At 42.5% G+C, this 16,412-nt stretch overlaps 1 protein-coding gene across 2 annotated transcripts in view; it reads right to left on the bottom strand.

The window, feature by feature from the left end:
* Positions 1-246: 246 nt before the first annotated feature.
* Positions 247-16,412, bottom strand: part of GAREM1 (GRB2 associated regulator of MAPK1 subtype 1) — a 101,895-nt gene continuing 85,729 nt past the window's right edge. Inside the window, exons 4-5 of one of the 2 annotated variants that reach the window (XM_067546073.1) lie at positions 7,916-8,082; positions 247-1,703 (exon numbers count right to left, since the gene is read on the bottom strand). In XM_067546073.1, coding sequence (XP_067402174.1) covers positions 791-1,703; positions 7,916-8,082 — 1,080 coding nt within the window. In that variant the 3' untranslated portion in view covers positions 247-790. The remainder of the gene's footprint in view (positions 1,704-7,915; positions 8,083-16,412) is intronic. The other variant, XM_067546083.1, reaches the window with a different exon arrangement.

Genomic DNA, 16,412 nt, shown 5'->3' with positions numbered 1-16,412 from the left:
CCCACTTACAACAAAGCATCTTTTGAAATCTACAGATCATGGACTCTTAATTGGTTTATAGCAAGAGCAGATTGCTTCAGGAGCAAACATTTTCCCCTATGGTTAACCAGATAAGCAGGCTCTTTATTTTAAGGAATACTAAGCTTTATTTATTTATTTCATATATAAGTGTTTTATTCAGAAGTAGTAACATGGCAAATGTATCTAGGTAGTCATGAAGATATTTTGGTAAAATTATCCTGTAAAATACACTGCTTTAGTGGCATTTCAAAGGATTTTTAAAAACTTTTTTAAAAGTTCAGATACAATGTTAAAAATGATGTTTTATGGGTTTGATCAGATCCTTTATTAACAGTAGAAAAGGAAAAACTAAGTCATGGCACATTGCCAATCATTTGGACAGAAATAACCACAGAAGAAATGCATTTTTTGCTGTTAACACAAAACTGTAAACTGGAGTAGTGTGTGGTCTTTCAGATTAATTGTTCAGTAATAAATACAATGTCTTGACAGACTACATGAGTAAAAATTAATTCCCTTAACGTCCAGTTTTTAGCAGCTGCTGAATGTTCAGTGATGCACAAGGCACACATCTATGGGTTCTCTATATTTTTATTGACGTATAAAAATCTGTTCGCCACCCTAAAACTTTATCTGCATAGTAAGAATTTCTTCCACTATTATTTACAGAAAGGGCGTTTAGTGCAAAAACAGGAAGTGACATACTAGCCCCAGCCCTTCTGGCACATCTCTCACACAGTTTCATTAAACACCAGTCAGCATCACTGGACTACATCTTGGGCCGCCAGCCATTAATGAACTGTAGTATTTTCTTAACCTGCAATTTGCTTAGCTTAAAGTCCTCAGAAAGAATCTCTTCTGTAAGCTGAACAAGTAAATTGCCATCAATCTTCTCTGTAACAAAGAATGATATGACATCTTCTGATAAACCAATAAACCTCAGAGATTTAGACACTTCTTCTATCGAGAGCCCAGAAAGGTCTGTCGGTGGTTGCCAGGGAGAGCCATCACCACAAGACCTTGGTGCTAACTGAAGGTGAAGAGGAGACGAAAAAGGATAAGAAAAAGAGAAAATGTCCTGCATGCCCTTTTTAACAGGATATTGATCTTCTGAGAGGTCTGGTGAACCAGTCTGAGATTCTTCCTCTGCACCATCTATTTTCAGAGGCAAAGGACAAGTATCTAGAACTGGCTTCTCATCATTCAATTTTGGCGCACGAGGAGGTAAGGCAGGGCATGAATGACTCTGCTGTGTGTGGCTGATTGCCAGATTTTTCTCATCAGTGCATTCTGAAGAGTAGCTTGCTGACTTGGGACAACTAGCGACGGTGTTGCTGAACTCTGTTGTGGCCAACTGTGTGTTCCCAGTAGGGAGTTCACTTCCATCAAAGTCGAAAGTAAAAGGTGCCGGACAGCTTCTCTTTGGTGTGCTTGGAGTCTTCTGTCTTGGATAACTATAACTCCTGCTTGGATCCAGCAGAAAATTATTCCTGTTTAAGCCTTCGGCAGCTCCAGAAAAATGGTTTGGCCAGGATAATCTAGAAGGCAGAGCTTCAGCTGAGGGGCTTCCAAAAGACATCTTGCTGTCAGGCTCTTTTGATTCAGTTTTCATCATGTTGCAAGGATAGCAAGAAACAGGGGCACTCTCGGATGGATTTGTTGTGTCACTGTCTGTGATGCTGCTTAAAAAACAAAACAAAAAAGAACGTTAATATCTTCATGCACACAACACAATTGTTAGTGTTTAAGCAATGTTGCTATTTAACCATATAAATCAGGGGATGGGTATTGCACACAGTTAAGAACCAAGCCAGCAAAGCTCTTATCTGAAAAAGCTCACCTACATTTATTATTAACATTGTTAATCTTTCTGCATATCTGCACTTCTCGATGCTAGGCTGATGAGAGATGCCCAGGTCCCCAAGGGAATCATTAGAAAGACTGTTGTCCTGGTTCTTCCAGCTCAGCTGAAAGCAAGAAAAACCAGAAGACTCGCAAGAAACTACATACTATTTCTCAAACATCATTCATTCCTCCTCCAATCTAGCTTCTTATACAAAGCGCCATGGATGGTATCAGAGCACCTCTACAACCTTGCATATATATGTAGCATCTTCTAGTACTGTGTTTTTATTGCTAATAGTAAATATTGCTATTTACTAATGGCCCCAATCAGAACTGGATTCCCATTGTACTGGGCAAATAATCCAAGCTTTGAAAGGTTTAAAATCTAAAATTGCTACAATATTCTGTCAGACAGGATCCCTTATGGGTCCCTTATAGATCACTTATGTTAGAAGCACACAGCCAATCATACTTACGCCACATAATACAGATCAAGTAAAACAGAATAATGAAAGTTTGCTGCCATGTATAACCCATTTAAATGTGCAGGTAAGTTAGCTATGAAGCCAACTACCTCTTCCTGTCAAGTGCACTTAACGAAGGCTACACTGCAGTAGTCCTAATTAGTAAATTAAGCTCAGGATCAGATAATTTAAATTCAAGAGTGCTGGAGGGATTTAAGAATTAAGCAGTAAAGTTGCTAACAAACTATGTAACCTCCTATTAAAATCAGGTATATTATAGGGGACAGAAGACTGGCAAATTTTGTAGCTAACTAAAAAAAAAAAAAAAAAAAAAAAAGTACTTGGAGTGATTCTTGGAATGACAGACTTCAGTAGTAGGGAAACTGGAAAAGTGATATTGAATAGAATAATTTACAAAATACCTACATGTGTAGAAGAGACAGACAAGTACACTGGTGGAAAGAGTCATTTGAATTTTTCATATATTTAACTAGGCTTGGAAGGCTGGATTTTTATTAGAAAAAGTGAGTAAATGTCAATTTCACTGTACACACAGATGAAAAAATATTTCTATCAATAATAATCAAAATTGATGGATAGTTAAAAAAAATGCTACTTGAGAACTTAAAGTAAATATCCTTAAATCAAACTCTATATATTTTGACATGAAATGTTGACCCTTTTACATTTTACAGGCACTGAATATTAGTGCAGTATTAATTGCATACACAAAATGTATGCAAAACTGGACTGTGCAAAGTAAGGTAATTAAAATCAAAATTGTGGTGCAAACCTAATATTGCAGGATCCGCAATTTCTGTGAATGGGCCTTAGTTATAAACCTCTAACTATTTGAATCTCACCATCTACCGTCATTGAATAATTGTCTGACCACTCCCCCAGACATTTCCTGCAACTGTGAAAATTTAAGTGGATGAAAATGGAAAAAAATGCTTAAAAATAAACATCAATATTATCTGTTAAAATTCTAAAAAAATAAAAATTGAATTCTGCCAAGCCCACATTTAACTTGGGCTGTGTCTACACTGCATGTGAGGGGAGTGATTCCCCTGATCATATACACATACTTGCACTAACTCATCGAGCTAGTGTGAGCACAAATAACGTAGCTGCGATAGTATGGATAGTGTCAGCTTGATGAGAACTAGCATAGCATGAGTATGTGTACACAAACAGGAGAATTTTCCCCTAGCTTATTGAGAAAGCTTAAGACCCCCACAAGGATAACTCAGGGACGTTCTCAGCAAGTTAAAGTAGTATGGGTTGGATGAAAGGACTATAAGATGGATAGAAAGCTGCCTAGATCATCGGGCTCAACAGGTCAATAGCTCGATGTCTAGTTGGCAGCCGTTAACAAGCAGAGTGCCCCAGGGGTTGGTTTTATTCAACATCTTCATTAATGATCTGGAGGATGGGGCGGATTGCACCCTCAGCAAGTTTGCAGATGACACTAGGCTGGGGGGAGTGGTAGATACCCTGGAGGGTAGGGATAGGATACAGAGTGATCTAGACAAATTGGAGGATTGGGCCAAAGATATCTGATGAGATTCAACAAGGGCAAGTGCAGAGTCCTGCACTTAGGACAGAAAAATCCCTGCACTGCTACAGACTGGGGACCGACTGACGAGGCAGCAGTTCTGCAGAAAAGGACCTGGGGGTTACAGTGGACAAGGAGCTGGATATAAGTCAGCAGTGTGCCCTTATTGCCAAGAAGGCTAACGGCATATTGGGCTACATTAATAGGAGCACTGCCAGCAGATCGAGGGAAGTGATTATTCCCCTCTATTCGGCTCTGGTGAGGCCACTTTTGGAGTATTGTGTCCAGTTTTGGGCCCCTCCCCCCCAAAAGGATGTGGACAAATAGGAGAGAGTCCAGAGGAGGGCAACAAAAATGATTAGGGGGCTGGAGCACAAGACTTATGAAGAGAGGCTGAGGGAACTAGGCTTGTTTAGTCTGCAGAAGAGAAGAATGAGGGGGGATTTGATAGTAGCCTTTAACTATCTAAAAGGGGGTTCCAGGGCAGATAGAACTAGGCTGTTCTAAATGGTAGTAGATGACAAAACAAGGAGCAATGGTCTCAGGTTGCAGTGGGGGAGGTCTAGGTTGGATATTAGGAAAAACTTTCACTAGGAGGGTGGTGAAGCACTGGAATGGGTTACCTAGGGAGGTGGTGGAATCTCCATCCTTAAGGTTTTTAAGCTGCAGCTTGACAAAGCCCTGGCTGGGATGATTTAGTTGGGGTTTGAGCAGGGGGTTGGACTAGATGACCTCCTGAGGTCCCTTCCAACCCAAATCTTCTATGATTCTAAGAGACTTGGGCATCACTGTTTGACAGCTCAATGGAAAGCTCTGCTCAGTGTGTAGCAGTGGTCAAAAAGGAAAAAGAGATGTTAGGCAGTATAAGGAATGGGACAGAAAACAGTAACATGCGTTGGAACGGTATGAAGGTATTGTGTGCTAGGACAGAGTGGGGAGAGGGGCAGCAAGGAGCCAGCTGTGGCTCACTGATTCAGAGCCACCAGTTATAGCTGCACTGGTGTAAGGTAGGGCTGCCCCTGTGGAGGATCAGGCCTCGCAGAACTCCTCCCCCCTCCCTATTCTGCCTCTGACATCCTCCCCTGCCCCTTTTCTGTACACTAGGGGGAAAGGGAGTGGGCAGCCAGTGCAGGTGGCAGGTTTACGACGGTGGAGAGCACCCCTGCACATGAAGGTCATTCTCCACTGTTCATCTCCTGCTGTTTTACAATCATTTGGTGCCACTTATGCTGCGCAAAGTGGCTCAGCAGACCAGACAAACCAGCTCGAGGGCCGTCTAGTTTAGAAGGGTAGTGAGTAAGAGAGGCCATCACAGGGGTGTACAAAATGAAGAGTACGGAGAAAAGAAATCAGTTGCTCCCGTTTACCTTCTGCCACAATACAAGAACAAAGGAGTATTAAATGTAAACAATAAAAACCAATAAAAGGAAATACTTTTGAAAATGTTATGTTAGATTTGTTTTTTTAATAGGGCACATAAACCTTCATGCATAAGGGCATGTGCTGACCTCTAACAAGGGAAGGCTGGGAAACCAACTTTCCCAATAGGCAGGCTATTCCAAATCTGCCTCCTTTACAGGGTTCCCAACAGTGGGACCACACCATAGTCCGAGTTAGCCTGGTAATTCCAACATAAATTAGCTTCATACTTTACTACCTGCACCTTGACAAAAATATTTCTATAAAAATGTTTAAGAGCATTGTACCATACATGGGTGATGCAAAAATGTTGCTAGGATATTTAATAAGATTTGGCACATAGTTAAGGTTGCACGTACAAGCTAATTTTAGCATTTTCGGGCTTGTATGTTTAACCACACAGTGTTAACAAAAAGGGTTTCTACAGGCATGTTGCCAACAAGAGGAAGATTCGGGAAAGTGTAGGCCCCTTAAAGAAAGAGGGAGGCGACCTAGTGACGGAGGATGTGGAGAAAGCTGAGGTATTCAATGCCTTTTTTGCCTCTGTCTTCACAGACAAGATCAGCTCCCAGACAGCTTCACTGGGTGGCACAGAATGGGAAGGAGGCGAACATCCCGCAGTGCTGAAGGAACAGGTTCAAGACTATTTAGAAGGATTGGACATTCACAAGTCCATGGGGCCGGATGCAATGCACCCGAGGGTGCTGAGGGAGTTGGCTGAGGTGATTTCAGAGCCATTGGCTATTATCTTTGAAAGCTCATGGCAACAGGGGGAGGTCCCTGAGGACTGGAAAAAAGCAAATATAGTGCCCATCTTCAAAAAAGGGAGGAAAGAGGATCCGGGGAACTACAGACCGGTCAGCCTCACCTCAATCCCTGGAAAGATCATGGAGCAGGTCCTTAAGGAATCCATTTCAAGGCACTTGGAAGAGAGGAAGGTGATCAGGAACAGTCAACACGGATTCACCAAGGGAAAGTCATGCCTGACCAACCTGATTGCTTTCTATGATGAGGTGACTGGCTCTGTGGATGTAGGGAAGGCGGTGGATGTGATATACCTTGACTTTAGCAAAGCTTTTGATACGGTTTCTCACAGTATTCTTATCAGCAAGTTAAAGAAGTATGGGTTGGATGAAAGGACTATAAAATGGATAGTGAACTGGCTAGAGCATAGGGCTCAACGAGTAGTGATCAATGGCTCCATGTCTAGCTGGCAACCGGTCACAAGCGGAGTTCCCCAGGGGTCGGTCCTGGGGCCGGTTTTGTTCAACATCTTTATTAATGATCTGGAGGATGGGGTAGATTGCACCCTCAGCAAGTTTGCGGACGACACTAAGCTGGGGGGAGTGGTAGATACCCTGCAAGGTAGGGATAGGATACAGAGTGACCTAAACAAACTGGAGGATTGGGCCAAAAGAAATCTAATGAGGTTCAACAAAGAAAAGTGCAGAGTCCTCCACTTAGGAAGAAAGAATCCCATGCACAGCTATAGACTGGGGACCGACAAGCTGGGCAGCAGCTCTGCAGAAAAGGACCTGGGGGTAACGGTGGATAAAAAGCTGGATATGAGTCAGCAGTGTGCCCTGGTTGGCAAGAAGGCCAATGGCATATTGGGCTGCATTAGGAGGGGCATTGCTAGCAGGTCACGGGAAGTGATTATTCCCCTCTATTCGGCATTGGTGAGGCCGCATTTAGAATATTGTGTCCAGTTTTGGGCCCCCCAATACAAAAAGGATGTGGACAAGTTGGAGAGAGTCCAGCGGAGGGCAACAAAAATGATTAGGGGGCTGGAGCACAGGACTTATGAGGAGAGGCTGAGGGAACTGGGCTTGTTTAGTCTGCAAAAGAGAAGAGTGAGGGGGGATTTGATAGCGGCCTTTAACTACCTGAAAGGGGGTTCTAGGGAGGATGGGGCTAGGCTGTTCTCGGTGGTGGCAGATGACAGAACAAGGAGCAACGGTCTCAAGTTGCAGGGAGGGAGGTCTAGGTTGGACATTAGGAAAAAGTTTTTTTACTAGGAGGGTGGTGAAGCACTGGAATGGGTTACCTAGGGAGGTGGTGGAATCTCCATCCTTAGAGGTTTTTAAGCTGCGGCTTGACAAAGCCCTGGTTGGGATGATATAGCAGAGGTTAGTCCTGCTTTGAGCAGGGGGTTGGACTAGATGACCTCCTGAGGTCCCTTCCAACTCTAATATTCTATGATTCTATGATTCTATGAACATTCTCTTCATAGGTTTTATTTTAAATTAAGCATTATGTAGGGTTTTTTATAATTTCCCTTGAAATTTAGCACAGATACTCTCTATTGTGCCCTGTACACCTGAGTTAATATATGTAAGTATTAAGTAATAATTTCCATGTACTGTATAATAAATTAACAGTTTCTACTTACGTGAGTTTGCTTTACCTTAAATATTTTAAAAAGAGCTACTTCAAGTTAACCTCTAACAGGAAGCAGTGACACCAACATGTATCATATGTTAACAGAAAACCACTTTTTTTTAATTGTCAGACTAGTTTCAGAATAGTTAAAAATGTAAAAAGGCATAGACTGAAACAATGCTAACCATAGAGGGAAATATTTGGATTTCATAGCTCAAACACATACATGTTGTGCAGTCCTGAAGAATAGTAAGACAGAGTAGGGCTAGGAGAACGCGTCTGTTGCCGTGCTGGTTTGACGGTGCGAGGAGGAATGGAAGGACTGGTGGATGAGAGCTTTGAACTTCGTGGTGGAACAGGTGGAGCATTGAGGAGCCTGCATTCCTCTCTTACCTACATTAGAAAAGAACATTTAGCAAATATCTTGAGAACCCAGGTAACAACATTCTGTGTCAGATGGAACCTGTCAGTTTAGGTTTCTACCTTGGAAGAAAATAATAAAATGGAAGGAAAGAAAACAGTAGTGGTAAAAAGTACATACTGCCAAATATATTTCTGTCTTAAGTACCTGCTAGAGGAGACAAAAATTTACAAGAAGTTGCCAATCAGGAGGTATTATCACTGGTGAAGTAAAGTTACTAGTGTATGTTTTTAGGTATTTTTCCCCCACTAGTGTCACATCTGTTCATTCAAAACAACTAAGACTGAAATTGTTTCAAGGAAACTAAGTGGTGAAGAAAGTTAGACTGACTATTTCAGGTATTGTATGTACTCTAGGGAAAAGATTATTTGAAAAAAAAAATCTGTTTGCTCATGCAATTTATTCAGTTGTAATGATCCTTCCTAAGATAGGTAGTGAAAATATCTAAATAGATTTTAATGCTTCATCACATGTTAGTATTGGTACTGAGAAAGCCATCATGCCTTGGGCTAGTTCCCACCTTCCACCACTCACATACACTTCTGCGAATGTACGTCATGCATACCATAGGGATACATTTGAGTAACACTTCAGAGCAGATGCATTAGCACTGCAGAGTTGAAACAGACTAGTTGGGACATCTGACACTTTATTCTGGTTGCCATTTTCACTTTTTGCTGCTCTCTTTTGCACTCTTGCTCTAATGCTTTTGATGGAAAATATGTGTAGTTCTTGGGCCTGCCAGCAGAGGGCGAATTGTAACCAGTCCAGCCTTCCCTGCCTTCCTTAACCACTAAAGTACAAACACCTCCAGTTGTAGGCTGACCTACAATTTAGGAAGTCTATTTCCACTTCTAATACCAGACCTGCCATAGAACCTCAGGGGAATTAACATGGCAACTGATAAACTAATAGACCTTTGTCCTCAATCTTAATTAATTCTGCTGAAAGGGGGTTTAGGCTTATCATAACAATACACATAATTACAGATATATTACAGGTTAGGTCTGACAGTGAGATCTTGATTTTAACTCTACTGAAATCCAGCTGTACTTTAAAAGCCAAGCAGTGAGAGAATTAGTGTAACCCCTAAAAGTGATGCACTACCCCACATTAAATGTAAATTTGCAAATGGCCTTAATTATTTTTTTCCTTTTATTTGTGGTGTAAAGTAAAAATGGACTCAAGCCCCCAAGCTCAGAAAGGGAGTTAGAAATACTGCAGTGTTTGGAGGAAGGGGAGGGGGGATGAAGAGAGAGAGACAGGAAGAGAAATAAGAGTAAGACCACCAGCAATGTATGCAACATGAATAGATTAAAGTATGAGGACAGAGGAGCCTCATAAAATAAAATAAAAACAAAACCTTCCTGTTAGGCTGGATTTCAAGCAAAAGAAATATCTCCATCTCCAGCCATGTTTCCAGCTCACACTTGTATCACAGAGTCAATGCAGTGGCCCTATTGTCACAACAAGAGCAGTTTTCATAATCCTGGGCTATTAGTGCATTAATGTAATTATTCTTTCTTTATCCAAGATTCAGTTTGAGCCCATTTTTAATTAGAAAAAAACTGGAGGAACTTTCCTCATAGAATGGACCAACACATTAAGGACCTGATCCAGCAAACACTTTTGAAGGAAAGTAATTTAACCCACATGATTAGTCCCACTGAATAAGTTTATTCAGAGTAAAAGTTACTCATGCACATTTGTAATGACCCCTTCATATACTGCATCCAACCTTATTTTAAATGTGTGGCTGAGCAAAGGAAATTCTTATTTTAGATGGAAACTGTATTTTTAAGTTTAAGAACACTACAGAACTAACAGCGTGGCGACACTGCCACATGCAATTAGCGTTGGTGCTTCCCAAAATACAATAACCCATTTAATATTTATTGGGGGGGAGGGGGAAAAGGAAATTGGGGATTGGGACATTTCAGCACATTCCTCTCTCAATCCAGAGCAAGTTAAATTTACAGAAAATGCTCAGCAGCACAAAATGCTGAAATAAATCTGGCTCTAAGGGCTCTTTATTTGCTCTCTCTTTAAAACACTGGAATCAATTTTACTTATGTTTGCTATTGAATTCAGGCATAAAACTCTTCAACCATTTTAGTGCTGTGCCCCCTCAAGAATGCCTAGGGACTTAAAAAAACAAGCAAAGTTAATATGGCATGCTCTGTAACATGCCTTTAGGGTCAAAGAGAGACCATTCAGTGCAGCTCATTGTACACTGTACGAGGCAGTCAAGGGGTTACAAAATTTTTTACTTGAAAGAGTAAGAGATATTGGCACAATTAACCTTATTACCTTACACTTATTACCTGTCACCTTTGCCATCCTATGTTTAATTCAGGATTAGGCCACAGACGACAGTAGTTTACAGTGTCAGTTTGGTCACACCACAAGACCACCATAAAATTGTCAGGCTCAGCTCCCAAGAAACCAAGCAAAATAATAATAGGGTCTGAAAGGTACAGGTTAGACTGAGCAGAGCTTGGAGGAAAACTGGCAGGGAGTCTTCCCTCACTAGGTCTAGCTTTAGCCAGTAACAAAAGCCTCATATTTCATGAATATTAAAATGGACCAAATGGAGAAAAAAAAATAAAAGTGTCAAGATCTGTATGAACCAAGGTGCAATGAAGTAGCTCCCTAGTTTCTCTTCGAGTAGATGCAGCCGTGTGCACCCCGTGCACTGGAGCTGGGGAACTTTGCCTAGCAGTGCCCACAGGGGCAGCACTCACACCTTGCAGCCATAGCTCTATCCCTGGCCATACAAGGGCAGCACTGCCCTGACCCCCTCAGTTCCTTCTTAATGCCCATGGCTGGAGTTGGAGCGCTTCACCTCACACTTTGGTCTCAGTTTCTGAGAATTCTTTCTTGTATATAGTAGTAGGTTTAGTTCAGTGTTAGTTGTTTGCTAAAGTAGTTTGCTGTCTTGTGTGATGTCCTCATCAATGTTCAAGCATTGTCCATCATGCAAGGGATCCATCCCCAACAGCAACCCAAATATGAGGGGCTTGTTGTATCTCAGCAAGGGACGCATTAGAGAGGTGCTCCATCTGCAAGTCGTTCACAAAGAGGACCCAGATGGCAAGAGACTTGCCGTTGAAGCAGCACCTTCTGGAGTAGGCCACGAGACCCACTTCGGCACCAAGGCCTTCATCTGATCACAGTTGCCTTCAGAGCCAGCATGTGATGCTGCTCCACATTCAGGTTCTGGCATTTCCCCCAAGAGGAAAAGGGATCTTTCACCCTCCTCTGACACAGTGAGGAAAAAGTCCCATGAAATGAACTGGGACCATTCTGGGGCTCACGGAGACGACTCCTCCTCCTCTTCTAAAGAAGTGCGGACCAGCACCACATTGCCTCTGGCATGTGGAATGGAGAAGGTCCGTTCAACTGCTGCCCGGTGCCATGCTGAGAGCAGCGAGGGCTTGTAACATCGACTCCAGTTCTGGTCATGGGGTGTTGGTGGAGTGTGGTACTGATGACGTCGGCACCAGCGCTGTCACCACGACCATACATTTGGTGAAGATTTGCTGCCCTGTATCCCCCTCCCTCATCCTCTAGATCTTCACCAAATGTATGGTCGTGGTGACAGTGTAGCTCAGGAAGAGAAAAGAGGGGAATTAATATTTTCCCATATCTGGATGATTGGTTACTGAGGGGCAAGTCCAGAGAGGACATCCTCTGTCATGTCCAGTTCACATTATGCCTAACTCAATCATCTGGGTCTCATCCTAAACAGCAGGAAGTTAACACTGCTTCGACTCAAAGAATTGTGTTCACTGAGGCCCGGATAGAATCTACAAATTCAAGTGGTGTTTCTGATGACTGCATGAGTCAAGCGATTTGCCACTTATGTCTGTAGCTGCAATCCCAATGCCAGAGGTTGTTAGGCCATATGGAATCCAATATGCCAGGCTTCACCTTTGTCCTCTTTGAACGTGGTTGAAATCGGTCTATCATATGCACCATTATCCGCTGGACAGACTAATCTGTTTTTCTCCGCCAGTCATCGATGCCTCCTTAATAGGTTGGAGAGTGCATATGGAGTCACAGAAGGTTGAAGGCCTGTGGTCAGAACAGGAAGCTTCTCTACAGATCAGTGTCCTGGAGCTTCACCACCACAATGTATTATGTAAAAACTGACAGAGGAGCACATTCCAACATGCTTTATCAGGAGTTAATCAGGTGCTGGCAGTTTTGCATCAGGGGAAAACATTTCCCCCAGGGCTGATCATTTGCACGGCATCCACAATCACCTGGTGGATCACCTCAGCAGGAATTTCTTCTTGAATCACGAGTGGTCCCTGAAGCCCAGCGTCCTGTGGTCCATCTTTGCAGTTTGAGGCATCCCAACAATCAACCTGTTCGACACGAGCGAAAACAAGAAATGCCAGCTGTTTTGCTTCCGAGGGGGATCTCAATCTGGCCTCCCTGACCGACATTTTTCACTTGAACTGGGAATTGGCACTCTTGTATGCCTTTCCTCCAATTCCCATCATCCTGCAGACCATTGTCAAGCTGAAATTGGACTGTGTCAGTCTTATTGCTCCAACGTGACAGAGATCGTTGGCTCTCTGAACATCTCACACTATTGGTCTGGCCTCCTATATCTCTTCCTCTTTACCCAGACCTCCTGACTCAACATCATGGTTCAGAAGTGGACTGGGAAGTCTTGCTTAACGGTAGGAAACCCTCCACTTGGCTGGCATATTTGGCCAAGTAGAAGCAGTTCTCGGTATGGTCAGTAGCTGGGAGAGTGCAGCCAAGACGGGTTTGAGTATCTGATACACCTTCAGTCTTCTCGCCTCATGTTTAGCTTATTGAGAGTGTATCTGGTGGCAATTTTGGCATTTCATCCCCCTATCCATGGGAAGTTGGTATTTTCAAACCTCATGGCAGTGAGGTTCTTGAAAGGAGTCACTCATCTCCACCCACTGGTTATAGAGCTGGTTACTTTGTGGGACCTTAAAAAGCTGTTTTAGCAGCTCTTATGGAACCTGCATTCAAGCTTTTGGTGACTTCTTCTTTCTCCCTATGTCAGAAAATTTTTTTGTGGTGATAACATCTGAAAGGAGAGTGTGGGAGTTGCAGGCTTTGGTGGTAGAGCCTCCTTACATGCAAGTTTCCAAAAGTGACCCTGTGGCTGCACCTTGACTTTTCATCGCAGGTGGTTTCCCAGTTTCATTTGAACCAAGTTATACATCTACTGGGGTTCTCCCCTAAGGTACATTCAGTCCTAGAGGAGCACCGATGTCTAGTTTTATCTGGACAGAACTAAACTTTTTTATTCCTCACTGCATCTGTTTGCTTTATATGAAGAACAAATGAAGGGTCAAGCAGTCTCTTCACAATCTCCAGGTTGATAACTTCCGGTATCAAGACAGCATGCCAAGTAGCTCAGGCTACACCTCCACAAGGGGTACGAGCTCATTCCACAAGAGTTATGGGGATGTCAACAGCATTTCTATATTGGACATTTGCAAGGCAGCCAGTTGGTCCTTTGACCATATTTTTGCAAATCACCATGCCATTACTGCTGCGTCCAGATCAGATGCAAACATTGAGAAGGTAACACTGCAGTCCTTCTTGAAATAGACATCAAGCCCCACCTCCTACAAGTACTGCTTGCAAGCTACACCCATAGAACATGCAGTTGCAACTACTCAAAGAAGAAAAAACAGTTACACACCTGTAACTGCTGTTGTTCACGATATGATGCAGACGTGTATTGTATGACCCGCCCGTCATCCCCTTTGCATCAGAGGCTGAACTTCCGACATTTGGTCAGAAGGAACTGAAGGGCTCAGAACAGCAGCACCTTTATGTGACCAAGGGAGGGGCTACGGCCACACAGTGTGAGCGCCGCCCTTAGGGGCACTGCTAGGCAAAGTTCTCCAGCTCCAGTGTGTAGGGTGCACACAGCACATACATCTGCATCACATCTCAAAGAACAGAGGCAGGCAACTGTGCTTTATTATTTCATTCCTAAAAGTGGATGATCATTTAGCTATTGGTCAATAGAACTGGTCAAATTAGCTAGTTGTAGGTGTTTGCTTTGCCAGGGTTAGACAAAATAGTTTGTTTAAAATCAGCTCTTGAAGAGTTCTAGAGAATCCCATATTTCACTATTTCAGATCCTCCACCTTCCATAGCCCAGGCCCCATGCTGTAGACTTTTTGGAGCCCACTGACGATTCCTGAATAAGGGCGGTCTCCTCTCTCCACTATCAACATCGGAACTGCCCGTCTCTGGCACAAATTTTTATTCAAATATGCTGGGCCCTTTGCTTTATGCAGTCACAATGGAAGGCCCCCATCCCGCAATGAGCTCCATGCAGACAGCTCTCTGCGTCTGTGTGGAGCCTCATGGCCCACAAAAGGGATCCACCCACACAGTTGACTGCAGAATCAGGGCCTATGTCAAGCTGTCCTTCAGTGACTCAAGAGTGTGAATACCAAACTCAGGGCAGACTTAAGAAGCTGGGTACAATTGCAAATTGGCTTTGATTTCCCCAACTACATATCAAGAGTAAACTCCTCAGGTACTGTAACAGCCTAACGAGGGGGTCACAGACAGTCCCCTTGGGTTCTCCCATCTATCTTGTCACCTAGGCAAGCTTGCTTTTATGATAGATGGTCCCTTACACCAAAAATCACAACAATATTCAGATTACTCCCAGTCCCAAAGGACTAGTCAGTTACTCCATGTCAGTTGCACCTTAGATCTTATACCAAAGATTACCTTGTAGCCAAGCCTATAATAAACGATCTAAATATTTATTAACTAAGAAAAGGAAGTAGGAGTTATTTACAAGGTTAAAGCAGAAAATACACACACACGAGTTACAGTCTTAAATTTCAAAAGGTAACAGAAGTTTCTATTATAAGCAAACTATTATGTCCATGGGGGCTAACCCAGGCTAAATGCTGGGGATCTCTTGCTTATGCCTAGAAAATCTTGCCTTCCAGTATCCAAACAGCACAGAGATTCAGTTTCTTTTTGTTCAGGATTTTATCCCATTCCCCCTCTCTGAGCTGCCAGTTCAGCTGATGGGAGAAATTCACTTGCACGTCTCCTCTTCATGGTGGGAGGAGAGCAATCAAAGACTTTTATCCTCTGATGTCCTACAATAGTTCATCTGGTGTTGATGGGCCTTCTGTATTAAGCAGGAGATAACACTTCCTGCTGGAGACCAGTATTTCACACTAGTTAATGCTTCTCTCCTGTATGGTGATTTACAGAGGATTATGATGCAAACACTTAAATATTATCTTATAACATGGGATACAGACATTACAAGTGAGATTAATGCATGCAGCAATTTACAAGCATTTCATGAAGTCTAAATACTAAACACATTCTTACAATTCTAATACCTATTTTCACAAAACTAACACACAGATGAACCATACTGTTTTCAGCTATGTATGTCACTGTTCAGTTGAGACCTAGGGGCCTTGACATGAGACGGCACCTGGTCTGCCAGAGTCACAGCCTAAAGCCATTGTAACCACATGGGGTAAAATTTTCAGAAGCACTGAAGTGGCATAGGAGCATCTTAAACATTTATCCATGATACAGAGCACATCCCACCTAACGTTGTAAAAGTAGAAAAAAAAACATGGCTAAAAACAACATAAATAGGGTCTCCACTTGAAACACCTCAGCTTTTCTTAGAATATATTTTTTCAACTCTTTTTTGTTTACTGGAGCGTGACTCTTCCAGTGCACGCTATGCTGCACATGCACGTTTATTTATAAAAAAATAAACAAAACAGAGAATCCACCCAGAATTAGTCGTCTTTTAGGACTGACTTGACTTCCTATTTATAGGCCTTTGTTAGGCCATTATCAATAGGCCATTCCTATTTATGGAATTCTTTGTTTTCACTCTTATGATTCTTCTAATACGTTTATAGAATAACATATGGTTTTCACATAGAATTGAAATCTTTTGATAGTCCGTAGATGAGAAAAAATGGTCACGCTTCTAAAACAGTGAAGTGTCCCACAAACCAGGTTTCCCCCCTTTTCATGTATATTTTAAATTTTGTGTATGCAAGGCAGTAGCCAAGTCTGATGGAGACACACTATGAAATATCACTTTAGAGGGAATGATGAACAAAACCTTAGTTTCCCCAGTAGCTACTGAGTTCTACTTACTCTATAAATACTCCAGATGGAAACGGTACAAAAATCTTTTCAGCCCTAGCCCACTGATGAAGTCAGTAGGTTGCTGATGTTCTTTCTAGAGGAAGGCACAAACTGATTCTAATTCATTATCTCATGT

Source organism: Emydura macquarii, unplaced genomic scaffold (assembly GCF_026122565.2).
Source record: "Emydura macquarii macquarii isolate MOO-44397 ecotype Brisbane River unplaced genomic scaffold, CSIRO-AGI_Emac_v2 contig_212, whole genome shotgun sequence".
Taxonomy (NCBI): domain Eukaryota; kingdom Metazoa; phylum Chordata; order Testudines; family Chelidae; genus Emydura; species Emydura macquarii.
Note: the sequence above shows the minus strand (reverse complement) of the source record. Positions and strands in the feature narration are given on the sequence as shown.